Source organism: Diadema antillarum, unplaced genomic scaffold, assembly GCF_040938485.1.
Source record: "Diadema antillarum isolate AM-2024a unplaced genomic scaffold, OU_Dant_1.0 seq00000124_RagTag, whole genome shotgun sequence".
Taxonomy (NCBI): Eukaryota; Metazoa; Echinodermata; class Echinoidea; order Diadematoida; family Diadematidae; genus Diadema; species Diadema antillarum.
The window spans coordinates 3,440,173-3,457,296 of NW_027271204.1; the positions used below are offsets into that span (position 1 = coordinate 3,440,173).

The 17,124-nt window shown below is 40.6% G+C and overlaps 1 protein-coding gene across 1 annotated transcript; it reads right to left on the bottom strand.

The window, feature by feature from the left end:
• Positions 1-975: 975 nt before the first annotated feature.
• Positions 976-16,913, bottom strand: LOC139727303 (uncharacterized). Its single transcript, XM_071638258.1, has 10 exons — positions 16,768-16,913; positions 14,941-15,089; positions 13,527-13,683; positions 12,325-12,479; positions 9,535-9,661; positions 8,387-8,596; positions 6,618-6,793; positions 4,673-5,372; positions 2,506-2,599; positions 976-1,620 (listed from the first exon to the last, which is right to left on the bottom strand). Exons 1-10 carry the CDS (start codon positions 16,903-16,905, stop codon positions 1,391-1,393), a joined length of 2,136 nt encoding a protein of 711 aa, XP_071494359.1. The 5' UTR covers positions 16,906-16,913; the 3' UTR covers positions 976-1,390.
• Positions 16,914-17,124: the final 211 nt, after the last annotated feature.

A 17,124-nucleotide genomic window follows, 5' to 3' on the forward strand; every position in this document is an offset into this window, starting at 1 on the left:
TGATAATTTCTCCTTTAGGAATGAATATATTCACCTTCAATTCTTATGCTTACTCTGGGACATAAACAAACATAAATATATATATATATATACATACATGTATATAATACTAAAAACAGTCGAGAATAAATGATGTAAGGGAATGCAGCATGAACGGGACTGGGTACATGGACATCTGTTGTACAACTACACCCATGTGCTAAGTCCAGTGTATACTGTAAAACGAGGAATGTTCGCATGCATTTTAGTTTCACGAATTTCGCGAGAGCCAAGATTCACGAAATTACAACACACTCGAATGTTCTTGTCTACACCTGCTATATGCATTGAATGTTAGAGGCAACTCGCCAAAATTTCATGCCGTGAAAAAGGCCGTCAGCTCTAATTCGTGAAAATTTCATGCCGTGAAAATATCTTGTTCGACAGTAGTCAAGAAAATATTGAGGAATGTGTTGTCCATCACATTAATTCTAGACATTCTTGTACCAGCTGCAATCACAATAATCTAATCTGGAATTTTTGGTCCATAAAATCATATTCAAGGCCTTTGTGTCTGCTTCTTCCCTCTTTTAACCTGTTGAAGACTAGTCCTGAGAATGTTAGAGCAAAATCAGTCCATCCCCAATGGGTTAAGCAGGCGTTACACTGTCCTGAAATCTGGCAAAGACGGACACGTGATAGAGGAAATTTTCAAATTTGGATCTGGGGGGCATTTCATGAAGCATTTTGTCAGACAACTTTGTCGGACAAATTTGCTGTCACCCAATCAGATGCAAGGATTTTGGTAGCTTATAACAGTTTGTCAGACGAAATGTCTGACAAAACGCTTCATGAAATGCACCCCTGATCGTATCAACATCTCGTCATTTATAGGGGCACTTAAGCCATTGTAGGACAGCTACTGGAGTTTCTCACGCTCTGGCAGCCACTTCCTAAGTGATGGAAAAATCTTTGACAGGCAAAAAAACCCCCCTGAAACTGCCCAAAGACCTTGCAAAGGCTCATATTTGTGTTGCCATCTTTCCGTCAATTTCGGGACAGTGTGGCCCCACCCACACCCTTTTGTCAGATCTATTTCATGTAATTTATAACTTCTACATGATGCATATTACTGTATAAGCTGTTATTTTTGCATAAAGCTATTTTCACGAATGAGGAGGTCACGGATATTTTCCCCGAGATATTGTTTCCGTGAATTGGCAATGAAGCACTATTAACCCAGTGCATGGTGACCTTTTCGCGTGTTGTTAAATTCACTGTCCAACAGCCAATGATTCACGAAATTCCCGAAAATCAAGCCCTCGCGAAAATAACAGCTTATACAGTAATTTATGAATAAAGAGACATTGCATTTACTTGCACACATGCAGACACACACACACAGAGACACCTAGAATGTCTTGATTTTCTTCTGTATGGCTACACGACACATAGGACATTCCTCGATTGGTAGCTTGTTGATGCACTGTTCGCAAAATCGGTGGCCACACAGCAGCACACAGTCTTTCCAATTGCTCATGCATAGTGAACACTCAAGCTCCTCCCTATACTTCTTGTTCTTCATAATCAGGAGAGACTTTGTCACTTCTGAAGTTCTCATGCCACTCAGGGTAGTAGAGTCTGCAGTGTAAACAAACAGACAAACAAATAAACAAACAAGCAACTTTAACTGCACAGTGGTCAGGCAAGCTACAGGAGGAGTTTCACCAACAGAATCTGTTGCATCAACATAACAAGGTCCCCCCCCCCCCCGAAAAAAACAAGTGTATGCCTTACCAAGTGGGTACTGATGTGTGTTTTTGAGTGCAATACAAATGTACTGACTAATATATTAATCATGGAGCAATACCACTGTGAAATCGTGGGCTAACCATCATGGGGTATTCCCTTGACAAACAGAGAGCATGCTGGATGTTGCCTGATATCAACCCTTGGAGACTAGTCCTGAGTATACTAGGGCAGGTGTCTATGGGAAATGTGTGTTACAGCACAATCGGGTCACCTTCAATGGGTTAATAACTATCATATACCTCATTTGATGAATCTGTGATTCTGATTGGCCAAAGGTGCAGTCAATAGTCTTTTGCTAGAATTAACGATAGTCAGCTTGTGGTATTTTGAGACATGCATAAGTTAGGTACAGTGTATATCTTGTGCGCGAATCTGTATTTGCCTTTTGTGAACTACACACAAACTGCACAAAAATGGTTTTTGGTTCCATTGTCAGACTACATTCGAAAAAAAAAAAAATTTGCCATTTTTTCAGATATTCGAGTCCTTCACAAATTGTTTGCACGCTCAGTGAAAAATCAGCCCATAACCTAAAAGTTTGAGAAGCAACCTAGGAAGGAACATGCTTCAAGTTGCATTCAAACTTTCAAAAGAAAATGGAAATTAAAATCAAACCAATTGGCAATAAATGTGTTGAGAAATATGCTAACAAATGAGTTCTTTGTTAAGTGTAAAAGTCCTCACGGATTGCTACCACCAGTCAAATCGTCTTACCAGTAAATGGTCCTCTTTGTTGTCCCATGGATGGGTCTGCATTGGTGACGGAATCAATCCTTCTGCCAAGCTGCTGTACGTCAGATACAGCCGCCTGGATACACAGTGCACCAGAAAGTAAGACAAGTGACAATTTCAATCTATGCTGCCTCCTAAGACAGAACAAATAAACTATCTCTTGAAAAAACAAACAAACTAAAAACATAGTTAGTAAATTGTTGGGTGAGAGTGAGAAGGGTGTTAAGTTGTCTCAAACACTATGGCCCGAATTCATGAAGGTGGTACAAATGAAACCATGGTTTAAAAACCATGGACAAAAACTATGGAGCGCCAAGTGTCGCACGGAATATTTCGCTACGAAATTGGTCATTTCGTCGACAAAATGACCGTTTCGTGGACGAAATGTTCACTTAGTTGAAAAAATGTTGTCATTCCGTTACCAAATAATAATTTCATCAACGAAATGACTGATTTCGTAACGAAATGACTGATTTCGTAACGAAATATTCCATGCGACACTTGGTGCTCCATGGTTTTTGTCCATGGTTTAAACCATGGTTTCATCTGTACCACCTTCATGAATTCGGGCCATAGTGTTTGAGACAACTTAACACCCTTCTCACTCTCAACCGACGATAATGGTGTTACAAAGGATCTGGAAAGTGAGCCAATAAACATTCTTTGTATTCATAAGTTACATTTCTATCATATGCTGGTTATTTTTTAATGCTTGCAAGTCATTTAACACACAGGTCAAGTTCGGTCAGATGTCCATGCAAATGGGTTCAAATCAAATACATGTGTACTTGATCGCCTCACGGGTACACAATAATAATACAGTGTGCATCTCTTGTTACGTTCTTCTGCCTTTGGCAAACCAATACACAACAAATGGCCGCAGCTGTTAACTAGTACAACTATACACAAACATATAATACTTTCGATTCTTGAAGCAAGTTGATTTTATTGCAACTGATTGACAAATGCCCTTAGATTAAATAAACATTGATTACCCAGTGTTGAGTGAGTAATAGCCATTATAGCAAGTACATGTAACAATTATCTTGAAAGCGAGTAATAGCCATGATAAGAAATCATGGGGATACACATTCGTGTGGGACTCGAACCCACAACCTCCTAACTCCGAGATTGTTAGTGGATATGATGCTTGTCTACTCAATGAAGAGGTCATGGATTCAAACCCATTTAAGTATGCAAGCCAATTATTTTTATTATGGCTATCACTCAAACACTGAATAATCAGTGTTTATTTACGTCAACGACAGGTACTCAGTCAATCAGTTGCCATAAAAACAACTCGACACAAGAATTCATCAATTTAAATAAAAATATATTTTCTGGCAGAAGCTTCTCTCGCAAAGGAAGGGAAAAGAAATTGGTACTGGTCCAGAGAAATATGACCATACACTTTGATATCAGCTGACTCAGGGTTGACAGCTTACAGCAATTCTTACTGTAAGTACGAAGAATCCTCTAAATCCAATCTACGCTTGTGTTTATGAAGGATACTTGGGGCTCAGCATTAATCCGTTGTGTACGTAATAGGAACTATCGTGGAAACCACTCAGGTATAAAAACTTGCTTGTTTGTTTTTATTTCGGGGGATGGTGTGTTTTTGGAAAGGCCCAATTTCATAATGCTTGAAATTCCCTTTAACAATCTGTTCATTACACAGAACATATCAACATAAATCTTTCCTCGGAAAATGCAAACCGAAAATAAAATGAGCAAATGAACACAAAGAAGTGGCAGGAATTTCTTTCCAACGAAATAAACACTGCAGCAAGGACAGCCGTACAACTGGAGGACTACTATTACACAACTAGCCACGTCTGGAGAATAAGTGTGTTGGGTCAGTGTTGCCAAAGTGCTGGGGGTGTTGTACAACACCTGTACAGTGAAGCTATGTCATTGATTAATTTATGAGCCATGCAAACTTCAAATGACAGTTGGGTCTACATTATAAAGCCAGAAATTTTTGCTTGCATGAAACTTTCATGAATTTTGCAAGGCGCAAAGATTCACAAAAAATAAAATAAGCACCAAAGTTCTTGTCCACCCAATGCATTGAATGCAAGTGGCATTTTGCGAAGGTTTCATGCCGCGAACGTGTTTCTGGTTTTACATAACAGTATTTTAATGTTACCCTGCATTCGGGGCAGCGCTTGAAGAGCTCGGAACACTTGAGGCAGACGCTGATGTGATTGCAAGGAAGAAACTGTGCGTCGGCCACCCTCCCGGTGCAGCGCGGCATCCAGCAGCGGGCCAGGTTGGGCTGTAACACCCTCTGGGTCGGTGTCGGGGTTGGTGTTGGTGTCGGGGTCGGTGTGGGACCCTCCGGAGTGGCCCCCTCCTCTGGGGCACCCTGTCTGGGTAGGGTGAGTTGTGGCAGGCCATGGAAGCGGGCGATAGTAGCGGCTCGGCTCGGATGCGGCGATGGGCTGACGTCCGGGGCGCACAGCTTTGCCTCCTTCTCCCGCTGCCTGGCTATATGCTCCCTTGGCTGTACCTCTGACTCCTTGCCGTTGCTCTGCCAGCCGCCACTGACAGATTTGCTGCTAGAAACCTCCGTTCGCTGCTGGGGATGATACTCCTCCTGCAGGAACCTCTCCTTCTCCATCTGCATCAGGATCTGCTCAGGAGTCACTGACGTGCTTGGGTTTCTGTTCTCGTTTGACCGCCGGGAGGATTTGGGCGTGGCAGCTGCTGCTGCTGCTGGCCTCTGGTAGAAGTTCATCTTCTGCTGTTGCATCTCGATGTGTGGAGATTCAGGCTTGGAGCTTTGGGGCTTTTGGGTCTGTGAGGGTAACTGGATTTGCCTGTCTGTCGAAGGCGCTCCTCGTAGTCTAACAGATATAGGCAATAGATGCATTCACAATTAACTCCCTCACTCACCATAGGCATGCCAACACACAGCTCCCTTTTCCGCTTGGATATACACATTATTCAGGGATCAGGATGATTAGATAATCTCTATTCATTGACAATCACTTTTCAGATATCTTTGCCAATCGGCAAAGAAGGCACTCAAGTGTACACCTTGTACATGCCAATTTATGACCAAAGCTCATTCAGGGTTAAGGACAGGGAAAATGGTCTGCAGAGTTGGATTGATGCATACGTGCTATATCAACTCATATGGTGTTAAGGCCTTGGCACTGCACGCATCGTAAAGGCAAAGGTCCAGTTTTTCGCTATGGTGCGCCAAAAGGAACCATGTCTTGTACTGTTTAATACAATATCACTTCCCCGCTTGTAATTTTGTTAGAAATTAAAGCTTCAACTAATGATTTTGTTACTCTTGATTTTGACATAAGAATAAAATCTGGGGAGACTTTGTACCGCATTATTGATTTTTTTTTTTTAAACAGAACCAGATGTGGTTCCCTTTGGCATACAGTATCAAAATACCAGACCATTGCCATCACCATGCTTGGCGTGCTTAGGCCTTTACAAGGGCACAAGATCCAGCAGTAATGACTGGTGGTGACATCATAATGAAATCTTGTGCATGAAACCAGACCCCAGACCCTCCCCCCCCCCCCAAAAAAAAAAAAAGAAAAAAGAAAAAAGAAAGGATGAATGTTCAGTGACATGATAGTTTTGTTCCAAAATAGTCTTTAATAAGTCTTTAATAATAATAATGATTGCAAACAGAAATTCATAATCATCTTACATATGATCTCAGGAAATATGAATGCTTAATGACTAGGAAAGCATTGTTGCAAAATTGTCAAGCTTACAATCATGACTCTAAGCCATCTGAAAATGAATCATAATCAGACAAAGACAAACAATTTCATTATTTCTAACTCATAACCAACTAGGATAGAAAGACTAATTACCAGGACCCTGTTGTCTGAAACGAATTTGAGGATGCACAATAGATATGCAGTGGCGGATCCAAGGGGGAACGCACCGGGCGTGCCCCCCCCCCCCCCTTTATCTTTTTGTCAAAACAAGAGAAATAAAAAGAAAAAAATGAGGGGGGGATGTGTACATCCCCACTTTAATTTTGTAAAGGTGCCCCCTCTTTATGGAAGTCCTGGATTCGCCCCTGGATATGCGACAACCACAATAATCCAACTTACTTTCGCCTGGGAACGAAGTGTCTGAGAGTGGCGCGTATCTTGTTGTCTGGCACCAGCTCCAGCGGAGTGTGCGCATTGTTGTTCATGTGCTGGAGATCAGCGCCGTGCTCCACCAGGAGGCATGCTAGGGCAAGACCGGATGTTGCCACCGACTGGTCTGGGATACGCACCTTAATCTGCACATTGTCGGAGTGAGATTGAGACAGTGGATAAGTCTTCGCTCCAACCCACAGCCAACTCACTTTTCAGAGAACCAATCTTCTACAGTGTACAAACTATGTGGGGAACAAGGGATTATTTGAACACTCACTACTGAAACTTTGTGATCTCTTGATCTTTTGAACAATGAGGTCAAATGCTTGCCCGAATTGGGCAAGCAAAAATTTTTGAAGCCACCCTATATTTTCACTTATTCCACCCTACAAACCAACATAATCAACCATACAGAAGCCCAAAGATAATGGCTGTTTAGTGATACAACACACTTTATATCTCATTTCAGCAACTTTCCAACACGATATAAAGAAGCCCTAATGCAATACAATGGCAACACTTGATCGGACCAAGTTTGCTACTCCATTTAAGCATGCGAATCAATGTGTGCTGTTTATTCAAATGATTGTGTTTTATTTAGCCCTTGACTTACACATGATTTCCTATATCATTTCCTTATATTTTGGACTTTCTTCTTGGGCAAGTAAAATCAATATTTGGGCAAGCGTTTCACGGCAAATTTGAAAATCTGCTTGCCCGACTGAGCAAGTGGTAAAATAAAGTTACGGAGCACCCTGCCATGGCTAATGAGTATCATCTGTTGCTCCTTTTTTCTGATGTATGTGTGTGTGCACACATGTGCAGTAACCACTTGAATAAATAGAGTAGGATTAGAAGACAAAAGATTGTACAGTCGTATCTTCAGGGGGGCGTTTCATCAACGAGTTCGTCGGAGTTTTCACCGACGAATTTGCTATCAGCCAATCAGACCAAGAATTTCATTAGCTTTTAACAGTTATCAGTGTAAATCCTTGCGTCTGATTGGCTGATAGCAAATTCGTCGGTGAAAACCCCCGACGAACTCGTTGATGAAACGCCCCCCAGGCTGCATCATGTTTCAGTAAAAACTGAAACAAACAACAACAAAAAACAATAACTGCACTGGCCACTGAAAAAAAAATTATCTGTGTTCTTGTATTCACAGTGGAAATGTTTAGGAATTTAGTTTGATTTATGAAAAGTGAAGGCATCTTTTATTAATCACTATTAGATTTCACTACAATGAATTTGATGATTATACACAGCATCATATGTGGGTAATTACATTCTAAAAGCACAAGATACCTAATATAAGACATCAGAATTTTTCTGTAATTGCAAAATATGATAAAAGTGTGATAACAATCCTTTATAAATGCTATTCATTTCTTTGGAGCTACCGGAAGCAGCCATTACATCCTTGTTACATTTAGATTTTCCAATACTTCTAAGCTGTGTTTTTGTGCAGAAATAAGATTTTTGCTAAAGGCTGTGAAGGCTGTAGGATGCCCCTGTGAGGGGAATACTGTAAAACGAAGAATTTTCGTGTGCATTTTAATTTCGCAAATTTCGCAAGCGCCAAGATTTGCGAAATTAAAATGCACGCGAAAGTTCTTGTCTACACTATATGCATTGAATGCCAATGGCAGTTCGCGAAAATTTCATGCCGCAAAAAAAGGCTGTCGGCTCCAATTCGCAAAAAATTTATGCTGCGAATATATCATGTTTTACAGTACCTTTTCCAGCGGAATGGTCTCAGTAACTTCCGGATATATGACCTGCCTCAAGAGGGCGACATGCAGACTTGTGTCACCATCAGCATCGGTGACATTGGCGTCAGCACCAAGATTGAGTAGGGTTTCGACAACTTCGACGTGCCCCGCCCCTACGGCCAGACGCAGGGGAGCGTGTCGTTGTTGAGTTAGTGCATTCACATTGCAGCTGCCCTGATGATCACATCACAAATCATGAGACTAATTAGTAGCTGTTAGTGTTCACTGTGCGATAAAACATGGATGGGGTGATCGTGCTTTCTCTGCTATGGAACGAAAACTCTAGAATCAGTTACCTATTCAGTTAAGGCAACTGTCATCTACAGAAACAGAAACTAATTCACATTAATACAATAATTCAACTTATTCACATTGCTCTGCCTTTGTGAGATCACGACATAAAAAAAATAATAAATGCAATATTGGCTATAACTATCATTATTTCAGTTTTCTTCATATTTTCAACAAAAATGACCACACCATTGTGATTTTATGTTAATGCAACCATACACACCCAAGCTTACTATACAAAGTATATTGATTTTAAGTATCTATCAATGAAAATTTGATGTACAGTACGTCAAAAAAATAAATCAATCAATCGGATTTTCACATTGATAACTCCCAATATGATAAAACTGTCTAATTGTTACTTCAGGGCCTTAAAATACAATACCTTAGCTCTATTTTGCAGAAAACCCCATTCAATTTGGTTAAGCGGTCAAAGAGAAATGTAGATTATCATAAAGCATATCATGTGTCTGGTTCTTCCAAGTTTAGCACTTGGACGGTCTTGGAACTGCATATTAATGTGTGAAAACAATGGGCAGAACTTGGAGGGAAGGGATTCCTGACATGCTTTACAAAACTCCTAATTTCTCTTTGACCAGTGAAGCAATTCGGATGGGGTTTTCTGTAAGATATGGGCAATGAGTTATAGTTTCATACCCTGAAATTGTATGTGGATTGATACGATATCACTGCAGAGGGTCCCATTGTAATTTTTTGGGGGGACATACGGTAGAAACATAGCTGTCATGTGTGGAAACAGAGTGCATTAATTGCAACTTTGCAGTGGTGTAAAGGGGTGAAAGGTCAAGAAGTCAAGCTACCTTTACGATGAGTATTCTGACGATGTCAGGGTAGTCGTTCATGGCAGCGATGTGGAGTGGAGTGAAGCCTTCGGCATTGGGCACCCCGGCCATGTCAGGATCCTTTGCAATCATGAGGGTTATAGCGCTGTGAGGGAAACAAGATGGCAATGTATAAGGACCCTGACTAAAACATCTACCAGTGACTCCTGTAAACATTACATTCTCTCACAAATGAATATACATATATATATATATTTTTAACGAGTGACTCAGAAACACATTCGCAGGTTCTCGAATTAGTGCTGCACAATAAGCCAGTTCGCAGTTCCACTCTGCGCATGAGCAGAAAAAAGGTCATTCGGACCAACAGGCATGTTGGTTTTTAAAGTCACTGGGATAAGCTTCTGTTATGTATCATTATGTATAATGATTATTCATGTAATCCTTATAAATGCTGCTTGCCAGCACAGCCACCTGACAGCAAAAGTGGTATTTGGCAATATCAATAGAAAAAGATTGTTGATATACATTCAATGCAAGATAATGAAATGGATGCTTTCCCAAGTGTTAATTAACGGATCATTCTGGCCATCTGGTCTATGCAAGTTCATTCTTTGTTTGAGCAAGATTGATGAATACCATAAATCGTTATGTAAAGTTTATGCATTATGTCGCTCTGAAAATGAGTTAAGTGCCCCTAACTGACTGAGAAAAAAGAAAGGTCATTCGGACCAATGTGCCCATGAGCCAACTCCGAACTGGCTTACTGCTTACTTGTATGTTTTCATCCAATTCACACACAAAAAAGACATTTCCCTGTATGAAACATGACATACTGCCCAATCCATTTGATGTGGACTGCCTGCACGGGATTAGCACACACACATGCGCTCAACTGAATACTACTAATAGTACTAGGGCACAGGGGCGGATCCAGGAATTCTGTAAAGGGGGGGGGGCGTGACTAATATTTCTAGTGCCACTTTCGGGTTTCATTTCATTGTTTTTCTTTTTATTTCTTTTGTTTTTTACGAAAATTAAAGGGGGGGCGTGCGCCGGTTGCGCCCCCCTCTGGATCCGCCACTGCATGCACATACATTGTACACACATACCAGGGAGGCATCACTAACGAAGTGCATGATATAACCTGTTCAAAATGTGCAGAGCACATTGTGAAGATATTTTTGCAGGTTATAGAAATCTCACTAGACAAAAATAGTGCAAAATACACAAAAATCAATATACTGCAATATACTATATATGTTATATTCGTTAATGGAAGACAAGGTGGATGGACACTCTCGACTCATGCTGTGTTCAAAATAAGACGTTCATTGTGCAAATTAGAGTATAAGATACATGAATGTATATGTACATACACACAGTGTGTTTACGTATCATATGTGACCCTGCACCTCAAAACAAACAAAAAGTCGCCAGACATGAATTTTTAGTTAAGACCGTATTCTGAAAGAGCAGACTTTAAGCTTTCAAATGATGTATAACTCAAATGAAATGGACTCTCTCAACCTATCTAAATATTGGAAAGAAAGCACAAACTCAAGAAAAGTGTGAACTGAGAAAAGAGGCTCTGAAGTACCGTGTCTATTCAAGCGCTTAATCTTTACTAAACCGTGCTGGATGTGCGATGAATGGGTAAAAAAAACAGGAAGTCAACCACCAGAGTAACAACAATGAAGAGATTATCAGATTAAACTGAAATTAAGCATGCCTCATTAACACATTCTGTCCATAATTAATGCCAACTTTCAAAGCAGTAGCATTATCCTATCACAAGTTATTAGAGTTGAAAATGAAGAGTGTGGACAAGGTTTTTCAGAAATGAAAAAGGGACTCTAAAGACACACCTAATCACACTATTCTACCAAAAATGTTCGAGATAAACTGCTAAAAAAACACACTTTCCTGCCCGTTTTATGATACCAAATTTTAGCATAATGTAAAAGAAAACCCGCTCTTTCAGAACATATGAAAAAGTCAAGTTCGGCTAGGTTGACCCATTTCACTTATTTTCAGTCCTCACGCAAAATCAGTGTGTGCGACTTTATGTTGCTTTGAGGTGCACGGTCACATATACAATGTATCAGGGATCAACATAAGTGGTGGTGCAGAGGACTACATGTAGGTCTGGGGCCACCAAAGACACCTAATTTCCAATTAGGTTATCTTTTGGTGGCTTAATCGGGCAGCTGGGATTCAAAGTGGATTGTTATGTTTCCTTCTATTTCGGGCCAATACATTTTTTTTTTTTTGGGGGGGGGGGACAAATTTGTTATTACTGATGACGAAAGACAAAAGGAAATGGATCTAGTAAATTTGCAAAGTACATTTGTAACTGTCAGTTTCCAACAGTAAGATTGTAACAATGGATTTCTGGCAAGAATTTGTCCATCTTTCCATAAAACAGATGATGCACAAGTCTTCTCATGGGTCAGAGGGAATAGTGTACATGTGGTAACTACTGAATCCAGTCTAAACCCACTCGGCTCTACCTTATGGGTCAAACAATTCCTTAAGTTACTGTATCTAACTCACACAATTCATAATGACGCAGTTATGAGTTATGAGATCGTATAAGTGTATGCACGATATTAGGCGCGCAAAGTGCTATGTATGTCCCTCGTGGCCGGAGTCTAGGATTCTAAGGTTATAAAATGCTTTCTGGGCCCCATTTCATAAAAGATGTTAGGATGGCAACTCTTGGTAGAATGACAACTACAAATTGCAACAGCCAATTAGGAAGCTGGATTCTTGAGTTATGCATCATTTGTATACTGTTACACTCACTACTGGTTTCCCTTTAGGGCCGCCCACTGCACCGGATTGTACTGTCTCTTGTTGGTCTGCCGCATGTTTACAGCTGGGTTGTTGACGAGCAACTCCACGATGTCGCCCTGACGTACGGCCACCGCATCATGGAGGGCGGTGTCATCAAATTTGTCCTGCCACGTAAGAAAAAAAGAAAAATATTACAAGGAATGACACCAGAACACAATTCTCATAAAATCAATTGCTACAAGAGAGCCTTTGCATCAATAGGATTTACTCCACTAATTTTTGTCCTTTCTTTTTTTCAAATTAATGCAAAACTTTCAGTAAAAATGACAAATGATCAACATGCAATGATGTGCTGCTATTCACCCCAAGCACTGTAAAACCAGATGCATTTGCGGCATGAAACTTTTGGGAATTGGAGTCCACTGCATTTTTGTGGTATGAAACTTAAGTGAAGTGCCAACCATGAAAAAATTATGGGTATACTACATGTACAAAGCACTAATAATACAGGGATTTGTTGAACGCACACCTGAGCATACTCTGAACATGTATTACAAATAACATACTACGCACTTCTATCCAGCACTTGAATCCTCACCTATGCAACTAGGCTGACAATAACTTTCATGTGCTGTTTACTTTCATGAATCTTAGAGATTGTGGAGATATCATATTAAATTCTGTATTTTGTATTCACAATAAAGATAAGATAGCACCACAAAGCATTTCATAACCCTAGAATCCTAGACTCCAGCCACGAGCAGTGGCGGATCCAGAGGAGGCGCACTGGGCTCACATCCCTCTTTATTTTTTGTCAAAACAAAAGAAATGAAAATAAAAAATGAAGGGGCGCATGTGCACCCCCCTTTAATTCTGTAAAGGCGCCTTCCCTTTATGGAATTCCTGGATCCGCCCCTGATGAGGGATGTCGCGCTTTGTGCTCATTTTGTGCATATATTCACACAAACAATCTCCAGTTTGCTGGGGGTCCGGGCAGGATAATTTCCAGTTTACGGGCAGGATGATTTCCAGTTTACAAGATGGATTGGGTTGGAGTCTCTGCACATCGATCTTAGAAACCAATTTTGAAAAGGATACCCTCCCCTCATCTCCATCAGATGGTTTTAATTTGGCAAAATTTCACTGTCATTTGGAGAGTATCGTAGGAAAAAAAAAAATCAGCACAATGTTAAAGAAGCAAATCCCTGTACCTTGATGTTGACATTGCAGCCACAATCCAACAAGATGTTGACACACTCTGTGAAGCCACGGGAAACGGCCTGGTGGAGTGCCGAACGATGTTCGTTGCTGACGACATCGACATCCGCACCACGCTCGATCAGAAAGCTCAAGACCTCTGGCTTATTCCTATTGGTTGGAACAATATGAGTGTCGCAGGTGCAGAATATCAAGCGGTGGGCACAAATTGCTACATATCAAGAATTGAATTTGACACAAAACCTACGCAATCAATGACATAATTCAGGTTCTTCTCATATGGGGTAGACATTAGGGTATAATTTGAGGTATTATGAAAATTTTAGTACTGTAAAAGCGGATATTTTCGCATGAGTAATTTTTCGCACTCGGCCGGTTAGGATGAGTTTTGCATGTTTTTAATTTCCGTGGAATCAAGACATGAACTGCCGGAACAAATAGCGAGCAAACACATTCATATGCTTTTATTTCCGCGTTGGTGTCTGGTTGCACGAAAAGCGTGAACATTTTACCACCGCAAAAATGTCCACTTCTACAGTATTTCGGAATTGCTTGACGAAAGTCAGAGTGTAACTTTTTTCTGGCTCACTAGGGCCTTATTCACATTTGGCCAGTGATGAGTCTATGAAGCCTGTATCAGTGAGAGATAGAGAGAGAAACTTCTCACTCTTGTAACAGATCCTTTGTCACTTCCCCACGAGAAAGGCGAGGTTGAAATCCCGGAGAAGGGGTCCATCCTTCACACGTCTCGTGAAAGATGCATCTCTTTCTGTGTTTCATCATGCATGACTAGCTAAAGTTGGCAAAAGGTATCAATCAGACAAATAGTGCCATCTGAATGAATGAATAAATGAATGAATGAATCATGGATGGATGCAATCATGGATGGATAGATGGATAGATGGATGGATGGATGGATGAATGGATGGGTGGGTGGATGGATGGATGGATGGATGGATGAATTAATTAATGTATGTATGGATGAATGAATGAATGAATGAATGAATGAATGGATGGTTGCATGGATGAATGGATAAATGAATGAATGCATGCTTGAATGAAAAAAAAATGCATGAACAAATGAAAGAATGATTAAATCATTCAATCAATAAATCAATCGATTGATATACAAATGAATGGAAACATTGATCGATGGATGGGATGAATGAATGTGAATGAATAAATAAATGAATCAACAGATTGACAAATGGAAGTAGGAATAGATGAATGACTGACTGACTGACTGAATGAATGAATGCATGAATGAATGAATGAATGAATGAATGCATGCATGAATGAATGAATGAATGAATGAATGAATGAATGAATGAATGAATAAATGAATGAATGAATGAATGAATGAATGAATGAATGAATGAATGAGATGAGAAATGCCAGCTAACTCACCCGATCACAGCAAACATGAGGGCAGTGTCCCCATCCTCATCTCTGGCCTCAAGGTCAGCATCAGCCTCCACCAGGGCTTGGGCGACATCCAGGAACCCACGGAATGCTGCTAGCTGTAGGGGGGTTTTCTCCTCATGGCGGGAATTGACCTACCCAGCACATTCATTACATTCAAACAATTAATGTACTGTTGTAGTATCACAAGAAACGTTAAAAGAAGTGGTCCTGCCTTTTAAGAAATATGGCCACTTCAAAGAAAATAATATTGCTAACCAACTGGACATCATATTCATTCAATGGTATTCTGTCCACCACTCATACTGTGCTTCACTGTGCAAATTGCATTCTCGCTTTCACAACACAGTACATATGTTTGCAATTCAACTATCTGCTACTATTAAGTAAAAGCAGGATGGTTCTAATATTCTATTTCATCCTCACTGTATCAAAATGGAATTTGGGCTGTTGCCCCATTATTTCTATATGAACAGGTGTCAGAATCTTTGTAATCTGATTATCTGATTGCAATGTAAAAGTATATGTAATTGCCAACATCCATTTCCATGATTGTTTGTAAATTTCTTGCAAGACATTTTTGCTGTGGATGCATGACTACCTTGAATGTAAGTGTTACCAGATCCATGATGGAAATATACATTTAGATCTCATTTGCCAATTCACTATTTTCGGCACCCATTTCACAAAAGTGTGATGCACTGGCATACCTTGCAATCTGGTGGAATTAGATAATCGTGAACATTGAAAATATTCTGCCTGGTTAACAAACTACACAGGTATAGGAGGATTCCCTAAAAATCAGTAAATCGCTTTGCAAGCTATAGCAGTGTAAGAACACAAGAAGATGTTTATAATCCATTGAGGACAAGCTGATTTTGCTGTAACACACATTTCCCACAGACACCTGCCCGAGTATACTCGGACTAGTCTTAAACAGGTTAAAGAGCCCGAGAATGAATGGAGGCCATCATTTACAGGGGCGGATCCAGGAATTCTATAAGGGGGGTGCAACTAATATTTCTGATGCCACTGGGTTTCATTTCATTCTTTTCTTTTAATTTCTTTTATTTCTACAAAAAATAAAGGGGGGCGTGCGCTGGTTGCACTCCATCCTCCCCCCCCCCCCCCCCCCCCCCCCCCCGGATCCGCCACTGATTTACTTTATAATTTTACTCAGCATAATTGTGGAGGGAGATAGTGCTCGAATACAACAATAAAAGCAAACATACCATATACAGGTAATGTTTCCCAGTAGGTAGAATTTTCACACATTTCTCGTGAAATGATTCATCACAAAACAAAACAAAATCTTGTCATCAATGTTTTTATCTATTTTTTTTCACATGAATTCCCATTACCATTGGCAGTTTGTCTACAAGCAGAAAAATTTAGAAGCACACACAAGAACTGTCTTACATGACCCCTGCATGAAAAATTGTGGCAAGCAAAATTATTCACCCTTTACACTAGTGAGGAGTTGATATAGATGAGGTTCCAATGAAGTCATCAAGCCACGGCTCAACTTACTGAGGGGCATGGACTGTGTATGGGGGCATCCATATGTGTGGGCAAGTGCATGAGCATTACATCCCATATCCACGTCCCACCATTGCGTGCGATTGCATCAGGCCAGCCATGCAGGCTGGTATGGTGTGTGCGTATCGCGCCCTACAGCTATGCGCTCAGTACACATGCAACTTGCTTTTGCCCCTCAGGCAACACATTTATTCTCGTCACAGAACCTTGTCTATACGAGAGGCAAGGATGCTTTTGCATCAGCTGACGGAAGGAAAGACAGAGTATCCGTACCCATGAGGGGTGCCGCCTCAGTTGTGCCTTCACTTCTTGAAGATTGCCCTCTGCAGCTTTGATGGCAACAATGTCTGCGCCCTCGCTCAGCTCCTGCGTGTCAGCAAACAAAGTCACTCTCTTCACGACATTTCGCATGCCAATGGAGTCCTCTGTGCAGGAAAAGAAAATGAATCAGTGATTGATTGAATAAACAAAACAGCGAAAATAAAATATCAATAATTACGAGTACTAGGTTTCACTGACATTGTGCATCAGACTAGATATATCTCAGGATTCATTTCAAAGCTTGAGTATAGTTTGATTCATTCACATGGTGGTTAAAAATTAGATGTCATAGAAACGTCATCACAATAC

Coding starts and splice junctions, on each gene's coding strand:
- LOC139727303 (XM_071638258.1), bottom strand. CDS start 16,905: ATGCGAAATGTCGTGAAGAGAGTGACTTTGTTTGCTGACACGCAGGAG. Junction 13,684..14,940: donor CTCATGTTTGCTGTGATCGG/GTGAGTTAGCTG, acceptor TCCAACCAATAG/GAATAAGCCAGAGGTCTTGA. Junction 8,597..9,534: donor TCAGAATACTCATCGTAAAG/GTAGCTTGACTT, acceptor TGTGATCATCAG/GGCAGCTGCAATGTGAATGC.